The sequence below is a fragment of the Rhinatrema bivittatum genome, chromosome 5, assembly GCF_901001135.1.
Source record: "Rhinatrema bivittatum chromosome 5, aRhiBiv1.1, whole genome shotgun sequence".
NCBI lineage: Eukaryota > Metazoa > Chordata > Amphibia > Gymnophiona > Rhinatrematidae > Rhinatrema > Rhinatrema bivittatum.
The window spans coordinates 5,511,370-5,528,658 of record NC_042619.1 but is presented as its reverse complement, the minus strand read 5'-3'; the positions used below and the strand labels follow the sequence as shown (position 1 = coordinate 5,528,658).

The 17,289-nt window shown below is 52.8% G+C and overlaps 1 protein-coding gene across 5 annotated transcripts in view; it reads right to left on the bottom strand.

Annotated features, from left to right (window-relative positions):
* LOC115091745 (ankyrin repeat domain-containing protein 50-like) overlaps positions 1-17,289 on the bottom strand; it is a 92,144-nt gene that overhangs the window by 9,710 nt on the left and 65,145 nt on the right. For 4 of the 5 annotated variants that reach the window (XM_029601920.1, XM_029601919.1, XM_029601922.1 and 1 more), the window contains one exon: positions 7,732-7,961. The exons of the other annotated variant lie outside the window; for it this stretch is intronic. In XM_029601920.1, coding sequence (XP_029457780.1) covers positions 7,732-7,961 — 230 coding nt within the window. The remainder of the gene's footprint in view (positions 1-7,731; positions 7,962-17,289) is intronic. 5 annotated transcript variants of the gene reach the window in all.

Sequence of the window (17,289 nt, the reverse complement as noted above, 5' to 3'; positions counted from 1 at the left end):
GAAGAAGAGTGGCCTAGTGGTAGAGCAAAGGATTGAGAGAGAAAACAGGGTTCAAATCCCACTTCTCCCACGAAGACTCCTCCTGACCTTGGGCTTTTTTTTTTGTTTTGCCTCAGGTACCCATTTAGATAATTCACCTCTGTCCCAGAATGTTTATCACTAGTGTAGAGCACTATAAACCTGACACGTCTAATTATTCTATTGAAATGAACGTGCCAAGCACACTGATGAAGTCAGCATGGGGCACATTTAAAACTAATCGGAGAAAGTTCTTTTTTACTCAACGCACAATTAAACTCTGGAATTTGTTGCCAGAGGATGTGGTTGGTGCAGTTAGTGTAGCTGTGTTTAAAAAAGGATTGGATAAGTTCTTGGAGGAGAAGTCCATTACCTGCTATTAAGTTCACTTAGAGAATAGCCACTGCCATTAGCAATGGTTACATGGAATAGACTTAGTTTTTGGGTACTTGCCAGGTTCTTATATTGGCCACTGTTGGAAACAGGATGCTGGGCTTGATGGACCCTTGGTCTGACCCAGTATGGCATTTTCTTATGTTCTTATGAATGCTGAGGAAGTGCACAGCCAGCACGGAGTTAAACGCCCATGTGAAGCAAAGGCTAGGGACGGCTGTAAGGATGGACTCCACCGGCTGCTTCTTCCTTAAGTGGGGCTCCTCTCTGTACAGATCGGTGGGTCTCAGTACATCTCCCTGCCCCGCACACAGTGCTGCCAGGGCTCATGCCCAGATTCTAGGGGTTAATGCAGGCCGCACGCTTGGAACGCCTGGAGCGGCAGGGTCGGCTGGAAATAGAACAGCATGGGCAACGCTGCTCTGCGAACTCCAATGCAGGCCGGTGAGCCTGGACACCCTGGATCAGTGCCTGCCCCATGCTTCACGCTAGCTTGGTGCAGGCTGGCAAGATTGACATTTGAACATTTCCCCAGCTTCGCATTAATGCACCGCTGCAGACATTTAAAAAAAATATTTGGTGGAGGTCCTTAGGGTGCCAGCTGAGGTGCTGCCACGCGTCAAAGGGGCAGATTTTCTGCCTTTGGGAGGTGGGAGATACAGATGGTCAGCTACGTGAGTGTAACTCGTTTGTTTTTATGCGCAGGCCTTGTCACAAGTGACTGCGCGTACTCTTTACTGAACGCTGCCACGCGCTGTGGAGTGTGCGGCTAAGGAATACTTTAAAATGAATAAATAACTACGGGGGGGCTGCATGGTGTGGCGAGCGCTGCCAGGACGCGCCTACGCTCCATGGCACTTTTCACTCACTGGCGGCTCTGCGAGGCATCGCGTGCGGCCTGACAGGTGGCGCACACGTCCTTCCCAGTTCCCGTCCGTGTGCAGAATTTCAGGGAAAACCCCCCACAAAAACACAGTTCGGTGGCTTTTGAAGAAGTGTTACAGCAAAATACGCGCTGGGAGGTGCCCACTGGCTGAGACTCCAGGAGCCCAAAATACAGCGGGGCCGATATTTAAAAGCCATTTAGAGGGATAACTGAAAAGCTGAGGAAGCCCTGCCCTACAGACGAGACCTTCAAATACCCAACAGGTACGACACGCGCAAAGATAAGGACCCAGAAGTCACAGCGTGCGGCTCCGGGACGTCGACGCAGAAGGAACATCGGAACTCATTTCTTCACAGAAACGATGGCAGGCGTACGGACAGGACGAACACAGAAAGGCAGCTCAAGAAAGGGCTCCAAGTGTCAAAGACGCAAGGGACGAGCCGGAGCCCGCCTGGGATGGACCTGGGCCAAACCGCGCTTCTCTGCTGGGAGGTGGGGGAATTGCCAACAACCCCGAGGCGAGGGGACGACACTAAAGCAGAAGGTTAGGGGGCAGCCGGGCGCTGCTCGCTCCAAGTGACCAGTAGTGCATTGTACTGCGTTTCTGTTTTCTCTTCGTCCTATGTTATTTTTAAGGATGAATTTGTTTTACTGAATTGTGTACATCGCTTAGGGCCCAGTGCATAGGCGGTTAATATAAACACAATGCTAGTGGGCTGCATTTCCCCAGTAACCACCCAGGTTGGTGGCCACAGAGACCCAGCAGGTGAGGTGTTAGGGAAACAACAGCCTTGCTGGTTTTGGTAGCTGTCTGGATTATGTGGCCCAGGCCCTAGAAATTTGCCCTTTGCTTAAGCCTAAACATTCTGTTCACTTAACCTCTACCTCTGGTTAATGTGTAGTTTTTTTCTGTTACACAAGTGATGACCTGGTTTCTCAGAGGCCTCTTTAACCTGCAGATCCAGTAGGAGCTTGTGCACGGGCAGTGATTCCTGGGAGGGTCGCTGCTTGTACCCACTCCAGCAGGGCCACATCACCACGGAACAAGTGCACCATCATGAGGCTCCCCGGCAGTGCCCAGGGGCTGCTGAGAGAGGATCATACGCTGGGATGCGAGTACTGATCACAGCGGAAATTAAAAAACCATGGCATAGGGGACAGTGCCCTATTGGGATTAGGAACGGGTTAAAATACAGAAAACACAGAGCAGAGCTAAATGGTAAATTTTCCCAGTGGAGAAAGGTGAATAGTGGAGCCCCATGGATCTGTTCCGGGATCACTGCTTTTTAATATATTTCTAAATGACCTGGAAATGGGAACAACAAATGAGGTGAACAAATTTGTCGATGACACAAAATTATTCAAAGTTGTCAAATCACAAGAGGATTGTGAGAAATTGCAAGAGGACCTTGCAAAACTGAGAGATTGGGCATGCAAATGACAAATGAAATTTAATGTGGACAAATGCAAAGTGATGCACTTAGGGAAGAGAAACCCAAATTATAGCTCCACAATGCAAGCTTCCACATTAGGAGTCACCACTCAGGAAAAAGATGTAAGCGTCATCATCGAAAATACGTTGAAATCTGCTCAATGTGAAGCAGCAGCAGCCAAGAAAGCAAATAGAACGCTAGGGAATGGTGAATAAAACGGAATATGTCATAATGCCTCTGTATCGCTCCATGGTGAGACCTCACCTTGAATACTGTGCACAATTCTGGTCGCCGCATCTCAAAAAAGATATAATTGCGATGGAGAAGGTACAGAGAAGGGCAACCAAAATGATAAGAGGAATGGAACAGCTCCCCTATGAGGAAAGGCTGAAGAGGTTAGGGCTGTTCAGCTTGGAGAAGAGACGACTGAGGGGGGATATGATAGAGGTCTATAAAATGAGAGGCATGGAACGAATAGAAACATAGAAATGACGGCAGAAGACGACCAAACGGCCCATCCAGTCTGCCCAGCAAGTTTTGCACTTTTTTTTTCTCATACTTATCTGTTACTCTTGGCTCTTAGTAACCTTTTGATTCTATTTTCCTTCCACCCCCACCATTAATGTAGAGAGCAGTGTTGGAACTGCCTTTAAGTGAAATATCTAGCTTAATTAGTTAGGGGTAGTAACCGCCGCAATAAGCAAGCTACACCCATGCTTATTTGTTTACCCAGACTATGTAATTCAGACCTTGTTGGTTGTTGTCTGTATATAGATCCACTTTTCTTCATTTCCCCTGCCGTTGAAGCAGAGAGCAATGCTGGATATGCATTGAAAGTGAAGTATCAGACTTATTTGGTTTGGGGTAGTAACCACCCTAACAAGCAAGCTACTCCCCGCTTTTTTTGTGAATGCAAATCTTTTTCCACATTTCCTCTTGCCGTTGAAGCTTAGAGCAATGTTGGAGTCGCATTAACCGTGTGTATGTTTATTGAATAAGGGTATTATCTCCAGGTAGTAGCCGTCATTCCCGTGAGCCACCCACTCTCCATTCAAGTCCTCTAGACGTTAATCAGTTGTTTACCTCTTTCAAAGAGCACAAAGACTAAGGGACACACAATGAAGTTACTGGGTAATACATTTAAAACTAATAAGAGAAAATGTTTTTACTCAATGCATAACTAAGCTCTGGAATTCACTGCCAGAGGATGTGGTGAAAGCTAATTGTGTAGCTGCATTTAAAAAATATTTGGACAAGTTTCAGGAGGAAAAGTCCATAAACCATTATTAAATGGAAGGAATCCACTGCTTGTTCTTGGGATAAGCAGCTTGTAATCTCTCTACCCCTTGGGATCCTCCCAGGTACTTGTAGCCTGGATTGGCCACTGTTGGAAACAGGATGCTGGGCTTGTGTTATGCTCGGCCACCTGCGGGTCAGCATCGCGACCAGCCTCACTCACCCCTGGACGCCACCACCTCCTTCGTGGTAGGACGCTGCCGAAGCAGTGAGGATTGCCATCATGTGGCCCTTCCCCCAAGCCCCTCTAGGCACGCATGTGCCCGATGCCCACAGTGGGAACTCAGCCTCGGCTCCTTCTGATGACATTCGCAGCTCCCAGATATTTAAAGGCCCGTCTGCAGGCCAGCGATGCCTCAGCAAGAAGTCCACCCGCCTTGCAGTGCCTGTTGCTAACTGCGTGCCTGGTCTCTCTGTTCCTGTCCCAGTCCCTGCCTCCTTGGCCATGTGCCGTGCCTCGTCTCCCTGCTGTCTTGCCCAGTCCACCCTGCCTTAGCTTGTTTCCTGGTGAGCTGCATTGCCTGTCTCGTTTGTCGGCCTGATTTTCCGGTTTTGACCTATTTTGGATTCCAACCTCGCTCCTGGATTGGCGCTTGCCCTTGACCCTTGGCCTGGACCTGGGTAACATCTGTTTGCAGCCTGCCCTGACCATCGCCAGTACCTGGACTCTCTCTCTGACTGCCCTGAAAGGGTCACTTTCTTAAGTCCTGCCGGCCCCAGGAACGGGGCTGGTACAGGTGAAGCTCCGGTTCCAGTCCCTGTAAGGGTTTGTCCGCCGACTGTCAGCTTGGGCCTGGTAGGTTCCCCTTCTAGGCTGTGTCAACCACACCACAGCCCAAGGGCTCACATCCATGACAGCTTGATGGACCTTTGGTCTGACCCAGTATGTTCTCAAGAGACTTAGCCGCTTAAGATGTTTAAGAGCCATGGTTTAGATCTGGAGTCTGTAAGAGAGGAAGAGGAGTTGTATTCACATTTCTTCCACGGCTTCTCTCTGCTGTTGATTCCTGCGAGTCATTTTTATTGTTGTGCTATTGACTGCTGATAACCCCTTGAGAAATAAAAGTTAAGATACTTGATCCCAGGACGTAGGTTTGAAGCGTGAGTCTGCCCAGCAAGGGAGGAGAAGCGTGAAGGACTGCGGCTGGTGCAGTGGGATGGTCGCAGAGGGGGAAGGGAGGAACTGGTACTTTCTCCTGTCCAGCTTGAGAGAATGCAGCCCTTGCCTGTGGGCCAGGTTCACTGCACCATCTGCTCAACCATTTTTTGGATGTTTGATGTCCGGCTTCAAAACCCATCATCAGACATTTTTTTTTTAATTTTACGTGCCCCAGGAGGGGGCAGGGAGGGGCCGAGTCTGGGATTAATTATGGGATCTTGTATATAGAGAAGTACTGGGGTTGCTGCACATTGCGGCAGCTAGAACCAGAATGGCAGTGGAACGGCTGCCTCAGGCCTCCAAGAAGGCCCTGGGGTGCCCTGCAAGGAACGACCGTCACTCAGCATGGGGAGGGCGGGTGTTTTGCACAACAGCCTCACTACGTTTGGTGGCTTGGGAAGGCAGACAGGGCCAGGAACGTGCCTGTTGGATTAAGCACTGGTCTTGCACGAATCGAAGAGGAAGACGAAAGGGCCTGAAATGATTGACCAGTAGAGGTGGTGGCCAGCACTGGCAGGTCTTGGACATGCTTGAGACAGATGTGGAGAGCAGTGGGGGGGGGGGGGGGGGGGAGGGTATCAGCAGTCAGGAGGACATGAATTGGGGAGGGGGGCAGTGAGGAGCTGGTGTGGATTTGCACGCTCATCAACCCATAGTGGTAGAACTGGGCAGACTGGATGGGCCGTCATGCACTACGTTACAGTGCTGTCAGATCAAGCCCACCGGCATGGTGGTCCCAGTGCAGGAGAAATGGAGCCTCCAGCTCGTAACTCGATGCAGAATTACAGCAGCCATAGGGAGAGCAGTGACCCGAGCTCTGAGTGGGAATTCAGGCTCCGTCGCCTCATGCCCGGTGGCCGAGCTGCTGATTACTAGCGTCCCAGATGGGATTCTGACTCACAGGAGAGGGCCAGAGACCTGGCTTCCATCAGTTTTCACAGGCAGAATGCCACTTGAAGCAGGGCCTCCTCTGGATCGGCTCCTAGTGCGAGTTTGGTGCCCGTGGCAGAGGGTGCTGTGCTATGCCGTCACTGCCAGGCACCGATAGTCTCACATTGTTTACAAGCCCAACACCAATTTATTCATTTACAGTGGACCATCACAGACCAAGTCAAGGAGTCTCCACGGGGAGGCGACCACTTAAATATATTAAGCCACCGGGAATTGTTTTGGATTTTTACTTTAAAACTCAAACGCCGCATGGCTTAAATGAAGAGCTGGACTAGAACGCATTGGTATGACATATGGAGGCAGCGGGAAACGACGTAAGGTGTGATCGGTCGGCTTTGACTGAAGGGGAGCAGCATATAATGGTATCAGCTGTTTGAGTGCAACTTGAGAGCGTTTCCTGAATCTTTGCATTTGAGGTGGTGAAACATGGGAAGTATGGCGGCTTGAGAAAGTTAAACAAAGAACGGTCCGAAAAAGCGATAGCAACCGTTTGCTCAATGGAAATCAGGCGGTTCCACACACCAGATATATCCCCCGAGGAAAGGCCCTTCTCGGGTCTGAAACAAGGCCTTGTTGGGTGGACAATGCCAGCTACTAAGAGAAGTCGGTGTTTTCCATATTTCATCTGTGAGCACAGATTTTATGCCGGAAAGTGTCGACCCGTCATTTGAAAAAATTGGTTTTCGCCGCCATTTATGAAATAAAATATTCCCGTAAATCAGCCGGCTAATTCTTAGCCATTAAGAGGACAATTAACATGGGAAACGGTTGAAACAATTTTTTAAGTCACTTTGGCGCACGTTTCATAAAAAAAAAACTAAAAAAAAAAAAACTAGCAAGGAGGTGGATGGTTATTTATTTTAAAACGTTTCTATACCGTGGCTTAGTGATAAACCATCACAAGGGTTTACAGATAGGCACATGAATAAGTTCCAGATGGATTGTACTTTAACCAGAGGCTGCCGCAGTTTTTCAGATACATGATTCAATATTATAAGCTATATGTAAAGTGTATTAAAATTCCCTTTATGAGCTGGTGCCTCTGAGCCCCAACCTCCCCAGGGAGGTCCCCCAGGTCTGGATCAGCCTCGCATGGCAGCATCGATGACCCTCCAGGAGGCCCCCCCCCCAGGATGTGCAGAACCAGGGTCTCCGGCAGTCACCAGACGGGAGAAGCTGAGCTCTATAATCTGCAATATTCCCCCCCCCCCGCCTCCTCGTCGCTCCAGCTGAGGGCTCTGGCATCCTCCCATCTTCTCGTGCAGGACAGCGGAACCCACAATGCCCACCCCCACCACCCTGTGGACAGGAGGAAGGAAAACCCGGCTCCTGCCCCCACCACAAGACACGGCTGCCTGCAGGTCTGAGCTGTAATGTAAGGGAGATGCCCATCCAATCCCAGACCTCATTCCCGGGCCGAAGCAGTCAATCGGCCTCACGTCAAACCCCAGGCCTTGGTGCCTCCCACCCCAGTTCCCGTCCTGGTAAGCTCGAGACCCCCCCCTGTTCCCCGCGCCGGCACGTTAGATACCCCCTCCCCCAGTCCTTGCACTGGTCCCCCCGGATTCCCGAACCAGTACACGCAGGCTCCTTACCAGAGAACATCTTGGTGATGGACCGGTTCTGTCTGCGGGCCGAGCACACCAGCAGCAGCCAGGGCGGGAAGAGCTCCTGGTGATTCGACAGCAGCTCGGCGATGCTCTGGCTCCTCCCCGACGGCGTCCGCTCACCCTCCTTGAAGCAGCCGCCCTCGTCCACAGAGTCCACTAGCAGCAGCAAATTCTGGGAGGGGGCCTGAAGATCCAGCAGGGGCAGGAGGAGAGCCCTGAAAGAGGGAAGAGACAGAAGGTGCTGGGAACGCTGCCCGTCCAGTCCAGTCCCTGCCCGACATTGTTGGGGGCACCTCTCTTCCATGTTATGTTATTCCATGTTTGTTATTCCCCTCATGTTATTTGTAAACCGATTTGATATGAATTTCTTTCATGAAGGTCGGTATATAAAAATGTTAAATAAATAAATAAATAAATGTTTGGTGCCCTTGCCCGGTTAATTCGGATTTGCTGGACAGAGACCGCACCCTGCATATAAAATATCGCTCACTATACTATTGGGGCAGAAGGTTCTGCAGGCTCGGACCATGTGCTCGCCACAGGAATGCAGGCAATCCTGCTTCCTTACCCTCCGCTTTCAAAGTGGCTGCAGTACTTCTGCCACGGAGCAGCTCTGCTTCTGCTAAAAGAGTTACCGAGGTGCTCTGCAGCTATGGCAGCCTCGATCAGACCGGGTAAATACAAGAGTGATGAGGGTGCATTGATTCAGTTATTATTATTTAAAGGTTAACAGGGAAGTGGTTAATACTGGCCACATCTGAAGTCTGCAAAAGCGCCATCCATGTTTTGACTTTGGGTGATGATGGCATGGGATAACCTGCATGGAGTGGCAGTTACTACCCTTAACAGAAACATGGGGGTAACCTGCAGGGAGCGGCAGTTACTACCCTTAACAGAAACATGGAGGTAACCTGCAGGGAGCGGCAGTTACTACCCTTAACAGAAACATGGGGATAACCTGCATGGAGTGGCAGTTACTACCCTTAACAGAAACATGGAGGTAACCTGCATGGAGTGGCAGTTACTACCCTTAACAGAAACATGGAGGTAACCTGCATGGAGCGGCAGTTACTACCCTTAACAGAAACATGGAGGTAACCTGCATGGAGCGGCAGTTACTACCCTTAACAGAAACATGGAGGTAACCTGCAGGGAGCGGCAGTTACTACCCTTAACAGAAACATGGGGGTAACCTGCATGGAGTGGCAGTTACTACCCTTAACAGAAACATGGGGATAACCTGCATGGAGCGGCAGTTACTACCCTTAACAGAAACATGGGGGTAACCTGCAGGGAGCGGCAGTTACTACCCTTAACAGAAACATGGAGGTAACCTGCACGGAGCGGTAGTTCCTGCCCTTAACAGAAACATGGGGGTGACCTGCATGGAGCGGCAGTTACTGCCCTTAACAGAAACATGGGGGTAACCTGCAGGGAGCGGCAGTTACTACCCTTAACAGGAACATGGGGGTAACCTGCACAGAGCGGCAGTTACTGCCCTTAACAGAAACATGGGGGTAACCTGCATGGAGCAGCAGTTACTTCCCTTAACAGAAACATGGGGGTAACCTGCATGGAGCGGCAGTTACTACCCTTAACAGAAACATGGAGGTAACCTGCATGGAGCGGCAGTTACTACCCTTAACAGAAACATGGGGGTAACCTGCATGGAGCGGCAGTTACTACCCTTAACAGAAACATGGAGGTAACCTGCATGGAGCGGCAGTTACTACCCTTAACAGAAACATGGGGGTAACCTGCATGGAGCGGCAGTTACTTCCCTTAACAGAAACATGGGGGTAACCTGCATGGAGCGGCAGTTACTACCCTTAACAGAAACATGGGGGTAACCTGCATGGAGCGGCAGTTACTACCCTTAACAGAAACATGGGGGTAACCTGCATGGAGCGGCAGTTACTACCCTTAACAGAAACATGGAGGTAACCTGCACGGAGCGGTAGTTCCTGCCCTTAACAGAAACATGGGGGTGACCTGCATGGAGCGGCAGTTACTACCCTTAACAGAAACATGGGGGTAACCTGCAGGGAGCGGCAGTTACTACCCTTAACAGAAACATGGGGTAACCTGCATGGAATGGTAGTTACTGCCCTTAACAGAAACATGGGGTAACCTACATGGAGCGGCAGTTACTACACTTAACAGAAACATGGGGTAACCTGCATGGAATGGTAGTTACTGCCCTTAACAGAAACATGGGGGTAACCTGCATGGAGCGGCAGTTACTGCCCTTAACAGAAACATGGGGGTAACCTGTATGGGGCGGCAGTTACTACACTTAACAGAAACATGGGGGTAACCTGTATGGAGCGGCAGTTACTGCCCTTAACAGAAACATGGGGGTGACCTGCATGGAGCGGCAGTTACTACCCTTAACAGAAACATGGGGGTAACCTGCAGGGAGCGGCAGTTACTACCCTTAACAGAAACATGAGGGTAACCTGTATGGAGCGGCAGTTACTACCCTTAACAGAAACATGAGGGTAAGCTGTATGGAGCGGCAGTTACTACCCTTAACAGAAACATGGGGTAACCTGCACGGAGCGGCAGTTACTACCCTTAACAGAAACTTGGGGTAACCTGCACGGAGCGGCAGTTACTACCCTTAACAGAAACATGGGGGTAACCTGCACGGAGCAGCATTTACTACCCTTAACAGAAACATGGGGGTAACCTGCACGGAGCGGCAGTTACTACCCTTAACAGAAACATGGGGGTAACCTGCACGGAGCGGCATTTACTGGCCTTAACAGAAACATGGGGGTAACCTGCACGGAGCGGCAGTTACTACCCTTAACAGAAACATGGGTGTAACCTGCACGGAGCGGCATTTACTACCCTTAACAGAAACATGGGGGTAACCTGCACGGAGCGGCAGTTACTGCCCTTAACAGAAACATGGGGGTAACCTGCACGGAGCGGCATTTACTACCCTTAACAGAAACATGGGGGTAACCTGCACGGAGCGGCAGTTACTGCCCTTAACAGAAACATGGGGGTAACCTGCACGGAGCGGCAGTTACTGCCCTTAACAGAAACATGGGGGTAACCTGCACGGAGCGGCATTTACTGCCCTTAACAGAAACATGGGGGTAACCTGCACGGAGCGGCATTTACTACCCTTAACAGAAACATGGGGGTAACCTGCACGGAGCGGCAGTTACTGCCCTTAACAGAAACATGGGGGTAACCTGCACGGAGCGGCAGTTACTGCCCTTAACAGAAACATGGGGGTAACCTGCACGGAGCGGCAGTTACTGCCCTTAACAGAAACATGGGGGTAACCTGCACGGAGCGGCAGTTACTGCCCTTAACAGAAACATGGGGGTAACCTGCACGGAGCGGCATTTACTACCCTTAACAGAAACATGGGGGTAACCTGCACGGAGCGGCATTTACTGCCCTTAACAGAAACATGGGGGTAACCTGCACGGAGCGGCAGTTACTGCCCTTAACAGAAACATGGGGGTAACCTGCACGGAGCGGCAGTTACTGCCCTTAACAGAAACATGGGGGTAACCTGCACGGAGCGGCAGTTACTGCCCTTAACAGAAACATGGGGGGTAACCTGCACGGAGCGGCAGTTACTACCCTTAACAGAAACATGGGGGTGACCTGCACGGAGCAGCAGTTACTGCCCTTAACAGAAACATGGGGGTAACCTGCACGGAGCAGCAGTTACTGCCCTTAACAGAAACATGGGGGTAACCTGCACGGAGCGGCAGTTACTGCCCTTAACAGAAACATGGGGGTAACCTGCATGGAGCGGCAGTTACTGCCCTTAACAGAACCATGGGGGTAACCTGCACGGAGCGGCAGTTACTGCCCTTAACAGAAACATGGAGGTAACCTGCACGGAGCGGCAGTTACTACCCTTAACAGAAACATGGGGGTAACCTGCATGGAGCGGCAGTTACTGCCCTTAACAGAAACATGGGGGTAACCTGCATGGAGCGGCAGTTACTACCCTTAACAGAAACATGGGGGTAACCTGCATGGAGCGGCAGTTACTGCCCTTAACAGAAACATGGGGGTAACTTGCATGGAGCGGCAGTTACTGCCCTTAACAGAAACATGGGGGTAACCTGCATGGAGCGGCAGTTACTCCTCTAAAAAAAAACAAAAAAAAAAAAACCACACAAAAAAACAAACCACCCCGAAACTTGTTGAGCAGACTGGATGGAGCACACGAGTCTCTCTCTGTCGTGATTCACTATGCTACTATGGGACTGTCCATGGGTTGACTGTGTCATGCAGTGGTAATCGCAGTAGACTGTTTATACTGTTGCACTGTTAAAAAAAAACAAAAACTTTCCTTCTTAAAGGAAATTGTGAAAAAAAAAAAAAAACCCTTCCTCACAGACGTTACTCACAATCTGCGAGGCCCGTGATGCGCCTGTGGCAGTGCCTGTGAGAAATCCCGGCTGCAGGAGTAGGGGGGGGCCCTGCTGAGGAGGGGTTTCTGAGTAATCACAATCTGCGAGGCCCGTGATGCGCCTGTGGCAGTGCCTGTGAGAAATCCCGGCTGCAGGAGTAGGGGGTGGCCCTGCTGAGGAGGGGTTTCTGAGTAATCACAATCTGCGAGGCCCGAGATGCGCCTGTGGCAGTGCCTGAGAAATCCCGGCTGCAGGAGTAGGGGGGGCCCTGCTGAGGAGGGGTTTCTGAGTAATCACAATCTGCGAGGCCCGTGATGCGCCTGTGGCAGTGCCTGTGAGAAATCCCGGCTGCAGGAGTAGGGGGTGGCCCTGCTGAGGAGGGGTTTCTGAGTAATCCATTAAAGAGAGGTTTCTGAGTATCCATTTCTCACAGGCACTGCCTGTGAGAAACTCAGGGGTTTCTGAGTATCCATTAAAGAGAGGTTGGCCCCTTGCCCCCTCTTCTGTATATAGTATTTATTCTATTTTATTTCATTTTATTTATATATTTATTGCTCCGTTCACCCCTTCTTTATTTTCCTACTCCAAGTTAAGGCTTCCTTGTTATAATGTAACTGTATGCTCTGTATCTCTTGTTGATTGGTTAATTGTATATTCTGCTTAGTTCATTGTAAACCGAATTGATTTGATTTGTATCAAGAAAGTCGGTATATAAAAGCCTTAATAAAATAAAAATAATAAATAATCACAATCTGCGAGGCCCGTGATGCGCCTGTGGCAGTGCCTGTGAGAAATCCCGGCTGCAGGAGTAGGGGGGGCCCTGCTGAGGAGGGGTTTCTGAGTAATCACAATCTGCGAGGTCCGAGATGCGCCTGTGGCAGTGCCTGTGAGAAATCCCGGCTGCAGGAGTAGAGGGGGGCCCTGCTGAGGAGGGGTTTCTGAGTAATCACAATCTGCGAGGCCCGTGATGCGCCTGTGGCAGTGCCTGTGAGAAATCCCGGCTGCAGGAGTAGGGGGGGCCCTGCTGAGGAGGGGTTTCTGAGTAATCACAATCTGTGAGGCCCGAGATGTGCCTGTGGCAGTGCCTGTGAGAAATCTCGGCTGCAGGAGTGGGGGGTGGCCCTGCTGAGGAGGGGTTTCTGAGTAATCACAATCTGCGAGGCCCGTGATGTGCCTGTGGCAGTGCCTGTGAGAAATCCCGGCTGCAGGAGTAGGGGGTGGCCCTGCTGAGGAGGGGTTTCTGAGTAATCACAATCTGCGAGGCCCGTGATGCGCCTGTGGCAGTGCCTGTGAGAAATCCCGGCTGCAGGAGTAGGGGGTGGCCCTGCTGAGGAGGGGTTTCTGAGTAATCACAATCTGCGAGGCCCGAGATGCGCCTGTGGCAGTGTCTGAGAAATCCCGGCTGCAGGAGTAGGGGGTGGCCCTGCTGAGGAGGGGTTTCTGAGTAATCACAATCTGCGAGGCCCGAGATGCGCCTGTGGCAGTGCCTGTGAGAAATCACGGCTGCAGGAGTAGAGGGTGGCCCTGCTGAGGAGGGGTTTCTGAGTAATCACAATCTGCGAGGCCCGAGATGCGCCTGTGGCAGTGCCTGTGAGAAATCTCGGCTGCAGGAGTAGGGGGGGCCCTGCTGAGGAGGGGTTTCTGAGTAATCACAATCTGCGAGGCCCGTGATGCGCCTGTGGCAGTGCCTGTGAGAAATCCCGGCTGCAGGAGTAGGGGGTGGCCCTGCTGAGGAGGGGTTTCTGAGTAATCACAATCTGCGAGGCCCGTGATGCGCCTGTGGCAGTGCCTGTGAGAAATCCCGGCTGCAGGAGTAGAGGGTGGCCCTGCTGAGGAGGGGTTTCTGAGTAATCACAATCTGCGAGGCCCGAGATGCGCCTGTGGCAGTGTCTGAGAAATCCCGGCTGCAGGAGTAGGGGGTGGCCCTGCTGAGGAGGGGTTTCTGAGTAATCACAATCTGCGAGGCCCGTGATGCGCCTGTGGCAGTGCCTGTGAGAAATCCCGGCTGCAGGAGTAGGGGGTGGCCCTGCTGAGGAGGGGTTTCTGAGTAATCACAATCTGCGAGGCCCGTGATGCGCCTGTGGCAGTGCCTGTGAGAAATCCCGGCTGCAGGAGTAGAGGGTGGCCCTGCTGAGGAGGGGTTTCTGAGTAATCACAATCTGCGAGGCCCGAGATGCGCCTGTGGCAGTGCCTGAGAAATCCCGGCTGCAGGAGTAGGGGGTGGCCCTGCTGAGGAGGGGTTTCTGAGTAATCACAATCTGCGAGGCCCGAGATGCGCCTGTGGCAGTGCCTGTGAGAAATCCCGGCTGCAGGAGTAGAGGGTGGCCCTGCTGAGGAGGGGTTTCTGAGTAATCACAATCTGCGAGGCCCGTGATGCGCCTGTGGCAGTGCCTGTGAGAAATCCCGGCTGCAGGAGTAGGGGGTGGCCCTGCTGAGGAGGGGTTTCTGAGTAATCACAATCTGCGAGGCCCGTGATGCGCCTGTGGCAGTGCCTGAGAAATCCCGGCTGCAGGAGTAGAGGGTGGCCCTGCTGAGGAGGGGTTTCTGAGTAATCACAATCTGCGAGGCCCGTGATGCGCCTGTGGCAGTGCCTGTGAGAAATCCCGGCTGCAGGAGTAGGGGGGGGCCCTGCTGAGGAGGGGTTTCTGAGTAATCACAATCTGCGAGGCCCGTGATGCGCCTGTGGCAGTGCCTGTGAGAAATCCCGGCTGCAGGAGTAGGGGGTGGCCCTGCTAAGGAGGGGTTTCTGAGTAATCACAATCTGCGAGGCCCGTGATGCGCCTGTGGCAGTGCCTGTGAGAAATCCCGGCTGCAGGAGTAGAGGGTGGCCCTGCTGAGGAGGGGTTTCTGAGTAATCACAATCTGCGAGGCCCGTGATGCGCCTGTGGCAGTGCCTGTGAGAAATCCCGGCTGCAGGAGTAGGGGGGGCCCTGCTGAGGAGGGGTTTCTGAGTAATCACAATCTGCGAGGCCCGTGATGCGCCTGTGGCAGTGCCTGTGAGAAATCCCGGCTGCAGGAGTAGGGGGTGGCCCTGCTGAGGAGGGGTTTCTGAGTAATCACAATCTGCGAGGCCCGTGATGCGCCTGTGGCAGTGCCTGTGAGAAATCCCGGCTGCAGGAGTAGAGGGTGGCCCTGCTGAGGAGGGGTTTCTGAGTAATCACAATCTGCGAGGCCCGCGATGCGCCTGTGGCAGTGCCTGTGAGAAATCCCGGCTGCAGGAGTAGGGGGGGCCCTGCTGAGGAGGGGTTTCTGAGTAATCACAATCTGCGAGGCCCGTGATGCGCCTGTGGCAGTGCCTGTGAGAAATCCCGGCTGCAGGAGTAGGGGGGGCCCTGCTGAGGAGCGGTTTCTGAGTAATCACAATCTGCGAGGCCCGTGATGCGCCTGTGGCAGTGCCTGTGAGAAATCCCGGCTGCAGGAGTAGGGGGGGCCCTGCTGAGGAGGGGTTTCTGAGTAATCACAATCTGCGAGGCCCGTGATGCGCCTGTGGCAGTGCCTGTGAGAAATCCCGGCTGCAGGAGTAGAGGGTGGCCCTGCTGAGGAGGGGTTTCTGAGTAATCACAATCTGCGAGGCCCGTGATGCGCCTGTGGCAGTGCCTGTGAGAAATCCCGGCTGCAGGAGTAGGGGGTGGCCCTGCTGAGGAGGGGTTTCTGAGTAATCACAATCTGCGAGGCCCGTGATGCGCCTGTGGCAGTGCCTGAGAAATCCCGGCTGCAGGAGTAGGGGGGGCCCTGCTGAGGAGGGGTTTCTGAGTAATCACAATCTGCGAGGCCCGTGATGCGCCTGTGGCAGTGCCTGTGAGAAATCCCGGCTGCAGGAGTAGAGGGTGGCCCTGCTGAGGAGGGGTTTCTGAGTAATCACAATCTGCGAGGCCCGTGATGCGCCTGTGGCAGTGCCTGAGAAATCCCGGCTGCAGGAGTAGGGGGGGCCCTGCTGAGGAGGGGTTTCTGAGTAATCACAATCTGCGAGGCCCGTGATGCGCCTGTGGCAGTGCCTGAGAAATCCCGGCTGCAGGAGTAGGGGGGGCCCTGCTGAGGAGGGGTTTCTGAGTAATCACAATCTGCGAGGCCCGTGATGCGCCTGTGGCAGTGCCTGTGAGAAATCCCGGCTGCAGGAGTAGGGGGGGCCCTGCTGAGGAGGGGTTTCTGAGTAATCACAATCTGCGAGGCCCGTGATGCGCCTGTGGCAGTGCCTGTGAGAAATCCCGGCTGCAGGAGTAGAGGGTGGCCCTGCTGAGGAGGGGTTTCTGAGTAATCACAATCTGCGAGGCCCGAGATGCGCCTGTGGCAGTGCCTGTGAGAAATCCCGGCTGCAGGAGTAGAGGGTGGCCCTGCTGAGGAGGGGTTTCTGAGTAATCACAATCTGCGAGGCCCGAGATGCGCCTGTGGCAGTGCCTGTGAGAAATCCCGGCTGCAGGAGTAGGGGGTGGCCCTGCTGAGGAGGGGTTTCTGAGTAATCACAATCTGCGAGGCCCGTGATGCGCCTGTGGCAGTGCCTGTGAGAAATCCCGGCTGCAGGAGTAGAGGGTGGCCCTGCTGAGGAGGGGTTTCTGAGTAATCACAATCTGCGAGGCCCGAGATGCGCCTGTGGCAGTGCCTGTGAGAAATCCCGGCTACAGGAGTAGGGGGTGGCCCTGCTGAGGAGGGGTTTCTGAGTAATCACAATCTGCGAGGCCCGTGATGCGCCTGTGGCAGTGCCTGTGAGAAATCCCGGCTGCAGGAGTAGGGGGTGGCCCTGCTGAGGAGGGGTTTCTGAGTAATCACAATCTGCGAGGCCCGTGATGCGCCTGTGGCAGTGCCTGTGAGAAATCCCGGCTGCAGGAGTAGGGGGGGGCCCTGCTGAGGAGGAGTTTCTGAGTAAAGCTTCCGTATCTGCAGGACATCTCGGTAGCTGGGGACTGAGCTTCTAAATGGCAGAAGAAATTTACTGTGGAAAAGTGCAAAGTGATGCACGCGGGGGGGGGAAATAATCCCAACTACAGGCACACGATGCTGGTTCAGGATTCAATTTCACCAGCAAGAAAAGTGACCTTGGAGTCGCAGTAGACAATACGCTGGAATCCTTTACCCAAAATGTGCAGCAGCAGCAGCCGTCAGGAATGCAAACAGAACGCTAGGAACCATCCAAAAAGTTGCCATTACTCAGATA